At 32.2% G+C, this 6,906-nt stretch overlaps 2 protein-coding genes across 2 annotated transcripts; one reads left to right on the top strand and one right to left on the bottom strand.

Moving 5' to 3' along the window:
- The first annotated feature begins 254 nt into the window (after positions 1 to 254).
- On the top strand, positions 255 to 2,313 carry LOC138945249 (uncharacterized). Its single transcript, XM_070316632.1, has 4 exons — positions 255 to 854; positions 1,111 to 1,416; positions 1,497 to 1,699; positions 1,893 to 2,313. Exons 1-4 carry the CDS (start codon positions 557 to 559, stop codon positions 2,076 to 2,078), a joined length of 993 nt encoding a protein of 330 aa, XP_070172733.1. The 5' UTR covers positions 255 to 556; the 3' UTR covers positions 2,079 to 2,313.
- A 71-nt stretch (positions 2,314 to 2,384) lies between these two features.
- On the bottom strand, positions 2,385 to 6,640 carry Pgap1 (GPI inositol-deacylase). The gene is made up of 11 exons (XM_070293463.1): positions 6,569 to 6,640; positions 6,159 to 6,342; positions 5,789 to 5,942; positions 5,559 to 5,663; positions 5,368 to 5,471; positions 4,859 to 5,302; positions 4,539 to 4,792; positions 4,036 to 4,461; positions 3,581 to 3,964; positions 3,070 to 3,441; positions 2,385 to 2,987 (listed from the first exon to the last, which is right to left on the bottom strand). Exons 2-11 carry the CDS (start codon positions 6,312 to 6,314, stop codon positions 2,705 to 2,707), a joined length of 2,682 nt encoding a protein of 893 aa, XP_070149564.1. The 5' UTR covers positions 6,315 to 6,342; positions 6,569 to 6,640; the 3' UTR covers positions 2,385 to 2,704.
- Between the last annotated feature and the right edge of the window lie 266 nt (positions 6,641 to 6,906).

Raw genomic sequence — 6,906 nt, 5'->3', positions numbered from 1 at the left:
AAATTAAAGAGTGCTTAATTGTCGCATTTTTACGCCGCTTGGATAATTTGTTCGGCGTTCCGATTGGCTCTTCCTTCAACCGTAAATTCATCCGCGATTGATCCGTTTGAAAATGAAACCAACGCGAAAAATTTGATCTCTCTCTCTCTCTCTCTCTCTATGCATTACGTCACGCGAGCTTTATCTGGATAGGTCCTAAATGACGTCAAATTTTTTTTTTCTCGCATATCGAATTCCCCTTTGACACATTTTTTAACCTCGTCTTCCTCATTTATGACGTGATTAATATTAATATTTCGTAATATATATACGGACGTATATATTATTATTCGTTATAATCTTCAATATTGAATCAATGAAGTTAATAAAGTTTCATCCCGCAATTTTCAGCGACAGAAAAAGAAACATTTTATAAATCCATTTGAAGAAAATTTGACACATTAAATCGTCGTATTATGAGCGAACGATGACATAAAAATAATGATGAGAAAAATCGTTCACGTGCTCTTCTTATGCAAGATTGTTATTGCAATCGTACTGTTATCAATCTACAAGTATGAGATTGCTCTATAATCGCTTGAGACTTGAGACTCGATTGTGTCCGATGAAAAGGGCGTCAACCGCGACATTATTGTTTCATGTTACGAAAACGTTCAAAGGGCGATCGTCACTAAAGAACACGATTGTTTTTCTCCCGGGTTTCCGGTACAGCACGCATCACGGACAATTGGACGTGTCGAAAACCGCAATGGCCAAGAAAATCTTCAAGGGTCATGACGATCAATACAACGGTGTCACGATCGATTCGATCGAGGAGGCCTGTGACAGTAAAATATTTGCTCAGCGCCTCAAAGGTGGACGCATTTTATATCTCTATATAAATGAAGATATCAATAATTGTATGGAGAAACCTTCTCTCTTAAATCGATTCAATGTTTAAAAATCATTACTTGGCGAAACCCATTTTACAATCAAACAAAAACGTTGACGGATCTTATATTCCATTCTTTTCCATATAGTCAAATGATAGCGGAGAAAATAAATTTAACATAGGACGGCGACAAACAAAACATAAGGATCCATATAATTTATAAATATCCTTATATATAGATTCTCTAGAGCAATGGACTAAGGATAAAAAACGCGCTGTATGGTTTCGCGTACATATACCGAACACGGAATGGGTTCCGATATTAACAGGACAAGGATTTATCTTTCATCATGCAAAAGAAGGATATGTCATGCTATATCGTTGGCTGCCCAACGATGAAGAGTGCAATATTCCAAGATACGCACATACATTTTTAGGTGTTGGTGCATTTGTATTCAACAAGGATACTAATGAAATCCTTGTCATTAAAGAGAAATATGGTCTCAATAAAGCCTGGAAGCTTCCAGGTGGCTATGTAGAGCCAGGTATTTTTATAGAAGCAATCGTGTATGTTTTTTAGTTTTATCGTCATATGTATACATACACATTTGTATCTAATTGTTAGGAGAAAATATTGAAGCAGCAGCTAAAAGAGAAGTTTTCGAGGAAACGGGAATTCAGACAGACTTCAAGTGCCTTGTATCTTTTAGACATGGTCATGGTTATTTATTTGGATGCTCGGATATGTATATGATTGCGTATCTAACTCCTCAAAATTTTAAGATCCAAAAATGTAAAAGGGAAATTTCAGAATGCAGATGGATGAAGGTACAATTCTTTCCTCGTGTATCAAATCCAAACCAAGATATAATTTTATTTATATATAATTTTAACAAAATATATCACAATTGTTCAATATATTAAATTGTACTGCAATATACTAATACAATGCACAGCATGTCTTATCTCAAATTGTTATATAACTGTTTCACAAATATCAAGTTTATTGTTGTTTTCCCAGTTGGCTGAATTCATGCAGCATCCAGAAGTACATACAAATAATAAAACTCTAGCGGAAAAAACAGTAGATTTTTTGCGACATGAAATGGGCATGGTTGCAAATTATGGGATACACCCTATTTCCAAAAAACAGATATGTGTGTACAGTGTAGAAAAGATAGATGTTGGAACTACATTTGTAGAATAAGCTATTTCCTATGCAAAAAAGAGGGATATATTTATATATATAAAATGAAATATAAATTTTAATAACAATGATGCATATAAAGAGGCATTGTTACAGCCATATAAGCAAATGTACAAAATAATAATTTAGATAGTATAGCTAAATACTGTATATATAATATTGTTATTAAATAATGTTGTAAATTAATGACGAAATTTTTTCATTAATAAATTATATTAATATCAATAAAAATAAATTGACGTATACTTATTTTATACTATACCATATATATCACACTTCACAAGAATCAAATCTTGCGTTATAGTATATAAACATCCTCTGATTAATCTTAAAATATCGTTAAATGAGCTGCCTTAAATCACAATTATTTTTAAAGTTTCGTTAAATGAGCTTTAAAGAAAATCTTATTACACATTACATATTTTGACTACTTTTGTACAAAATAATACTATCACATGTATGCTACTTATAACACTTTTTATATTCCTCAATCTAATATTCAAAACATAATAAATTTTAAATAACATATATAGTCATAGCTATGAGTTCAGATCTTTTTATACAAAATTATTGATGGATGGTGAGAAGAATTACATAAACATAATATTTCTGCAAGTTATTACCTTTTAATAAGATAGACTAGTTTTAGGAATCACAGAATTTAATGTTATGAGTGTTACTACCGCAGCTGTGATAGGTGGCATACACCAGTGATAAAAAAATGGACGTGGAGCTGCCGTCATTGAAAGAATGACCCAGCTCGCAAGACGTAATATGCTGCTTAATATAAGCGAGCAAATTCCCTCATTCTTAGGATAGATGTGTACAATACCCAATGTACTACATGTAGTTAATATTATCCAGCTTGTTAGAAATACAGGATCTTCTGAAGTGAGTCTCATGTCGTAACTGCATATTAATTTGTTCTCGTTAAAATATATGAGAGATTTATCTGTGATTCTGAATTGAAAAATTTATAATAAATGCATACCTGAAATTTTTCGCCCAAACTAACACAGATGGAATTGCTGGGATTGCAGCAAAAGTCCACAATAGAAACAAGATAAGATGATTATATATTTTTTGACTGGTGCTTCTATCGTTTTCTTCTCTTACACTCTTAAAACGTTTAAACCACTCAAAATGCTGCAGCGAGGCCATTAATATCTCCTCCAAATAATCTTCATACATTCTTGTTAATTTCAAAAAATACAAAAATACTGAAACAACCATAGCCAGAGCCCCACATGTTGCTGGAATTAGAGATAATACGAGAATAGTTGTAATAAATGGTAGCTGATTTAGACCGTTCAGTAACCAATCTGACCACGTTGTTGAGAAAGTTATTGCACGTGCTAAAAATCTGCAAAAAAAAAAAAAAAAAAAATATATATATATATATATATATAACTTTTATCCATATATCATTATTAACTAATTTTCTGATTACATAATTTTACAGGAACATATTTTTACTTCAATGTAAATAGAAAATTTCTTACTTGATAGCTATTCCATGTGCAACAGAACCAAGAAATATGACACAGCAGCATACAGCAATAGCAGATATGCTGATGATACATAAAGCAATGCAAGCTTCATAAGTAACGTTGAAAAAAAAGGACAATACTATGGTAACAATTACAGTTGGTAGCATGTCTGAACTATGTATCCTTATTGAGACAAACAGTAAAAGTAAACTGATAATCGCTAGATAAAGCAACGGCCAACGATCCCGTATTCTACAAGAAATCTTATCGATGATTCCACTGGGTTGAATATTAATCGCATAACTGCACTCTGGATCTAATGTTAGTCTTAAACTTGCCGTTTCGTTGCGACGTCCGTAAAGAGTTTGCATTTTTATCGTTTTTGGACCGTCATCCCTGCATCATAAAAAATCGAATATAAGGTGAGCTTATAATAAAACTAAATTCACTGCAACAAATGTACTTACATATTCATGAAAAATCTCGATTGAGTCGATCCTGCATTCCATGGTTCTAGCAATTCGACAACAGCATGATGTTTAACACAATCTGTCGATTTTAATTCAATAGTAACTGCATCTATAATATTAGAAAGCGTCACGTAATATCTTATATTTCCCTTGACGGTTTCGATCAAATTAGATCCATAGAAGCCGAAAAGATATTTAGGATGAAAGAATTTATTTTTCGTAGTTTCTGCTCGAGTGTCGTGATAATAGGAATCGAAGCTGACTGTAAGATGTTTATTCAAATCTTCTGGAGTTATTCTTACAATAACATGCGTAATACCCATATAACTTATTTCTTTCAGATCTAAATCAACAGTTTTTCTCAGCCGATTTAAAGGATCTATTAAAATTCTTGTATTATTCGTCAAATTCCAACCCCAGTCACTAAAAAGTATATATTAAGCTTTACCAGTAAATAATCATTTTTTTTTGTAGCAATAATATATAGTTTCATGTATTACCAAATTCTTTTTCCATTTTGCTTCTTGGATTCTGTGCACATGAATAGCCAATCCTTGTTTTCCAAGTTTATCGTATCAATGGTTAGGAAGTCGGATTTGTGAAATAGTTCTACCACCAGATATACAGTAGACAATTTTTTAGGTCCATTCTTATTGCTCCAGACATATTGCTTAGATGGAATATTTATCCATTCGCTATCGTTTCTAAACTGAACTTTTTCCTTATAATGATACAGCTTCTTGCCTGAACTATGCTGAAATTGTAATTTTGTATTGAAGAAATGATGTTATTGCAAAGATTGCAAACAATTATTACTTACTTGTAAAAAATGATAAGATAGAGCCTGCATTTTCAAATCAGGATTTGATGCAATTTTAAATGGCTTGTTCAACTGATCTACAGCATCAAACAGTGCACGCACGATTACGAATATCAGTTGTTTACACCATAAAATACTCAAATGATCGGTAGATTTCCAAACAGCCGGTACACTCGTGGAAAGGACATTTATATCTGCCGTACGATCGTAAGTTTGCGCAGCGGTTACAAGTATGTCGCGCGGTCCACCTCCAACAGATATTACCTTCACTCCTGCATCCTTAAGTTTGTACAAATGTTTCTCCAATTCCTTATAATAATTGGCGAACACATTATCGAGGACTAAGGCTGGAGTATGCGGTGTAGCCAAGTTTATTATAATACTTGCAAATGAAGCGTTCATATTTGGTGCTAGTAAAAGAGCTCCTTTTGCTATGACACCACCCTATGACAGAAACACAGATTAATTTCTCAGGCACATTGCATGATATATATACTTGTGTTTCTTACCATAGAATGACCAATCAGCACAACACTATCCATTTTATTCTTATACAAAGCTAATATTGCCTTTATACAATGCGAGACATATACAGTCTGTTCCATAAGCACACCTTATATTAATAAAATTAAAAAATGACAGTTAATATTATGTACAAAAATATCAATATATGCAAATCGATATTAATTATTATTTTTACCTCCATACAATCCAGAATAATCCTTGTTGAATGAAATGGTGAAAAAATCAAAATGGAAGGGAGTCTTTCGGCTTTTTCTTAAACTTACTGAAGCAATAGAACGTACTAAAGAAAGAGAAAAAAAAAAATGCAAATAATACATGTATTAAAGTATCTGCTCTATAACTATAAAGATTTGTCATACAATTGATTTTCTAGAATGCTTTTATAATAGAGAAACTAATACGAACCTTGCTCATGAGATCCAGCATTGCCTGGTATAAAAAGAACTGGTATTCCAGAAAAATGCATTCTTCTCAATTTTTCTGTTACAAAACCTTCTCCATAGGCATATAGTCCAAATCGCGGATATTTCTCCTCTATATTATTATTCAAAGATATTCTCTGAAATAAAATAAATTGCTTAAAAGAACTTGCTTTTAATAAATAAAATAAATATATTTACATCTTGATCAAGAAACAAAGAGAACAAATGTAGTAAGTCTAGTTAAAAAAAGATAAGACAAGTAGATAAGAATTAGAGAGGTAAGTATATTGTATAATCTCCACTCCCATATAGAGAATAGACCATTCTGATAAAATGTCTTGTGCGATACGTACCACATACTGTGGGTATTCAAACATGTATGTCATCTCGCATGTATTCTCTTCAAAATCAGTAATGTATCTCGCGACTCCGAGAATGTAGAGTAAAGTGACCATTGTAAAGAATGGCACCAGCAAACCGTAGATCATTATCCATTTCATTGAAACCATCTCGAGTATGTTTCCAAGCCTCCTAAAACTTAACACTGATATTTATTATCTGTTATTCAAGTGAATCGAGATAAATTGATAAATTCCTTTAAAATATTCGACACGAACGTTTCTCGTCGGTTACAATTCAAGTTATATATATGAACTTAATTGAGAATATATGTGTGAATTATATTATTCGATAATATGTACCAAGATAAACGGAAATAAAAATTATGTATTAAAATATGAAAAAAAACAATAATAAATAATACCAGATCGATTTCTATTGAGTTAACATTAAAGACGAGATCTCTCAAGGTTATAAATCCGGTGATCCGGTCAGATGTTGAAAAAAACACAAGTTCGAATAAAATTCTAGTCATGCGCAGTAGCAATATTTCATAGGTCTGTTCTTTCATGGTTCGTTTTGTGTGTAATTACAAATCTTTTTCATTGAGAACGAGGCATGAGATTTGTTCTCTTTTGCGTTTTCACTTGAATCAAACGCTACTCTCCAAGGGATAAATTTTGGAACATCTGCGTATAAAAGCTTAAAATTTCCTTTCTTTGGCATCACTGTGTCAATTCGTCACTTCCGTCTACTTCCATA

This window comes from Polyergus mexicanus, unplaced genomic scaffold, assembly GCF_030449975.1.
Source record: "Polyergus mexicanus isolate NDT 795.1 unplaced genomic scaffold, iyPolMexi1.0 SCAF_3, whole genome shotgun sequence".
Lineage (NCBI taxonomy): Eukaryota > Metazoa > Arthropoda > Insecta > Hymenoptera > Formicidae > Polyergus > Polyergus mexicanus.
This window is presented reverse-complemented; position numbering and strand designations above follow the sequence as displayed.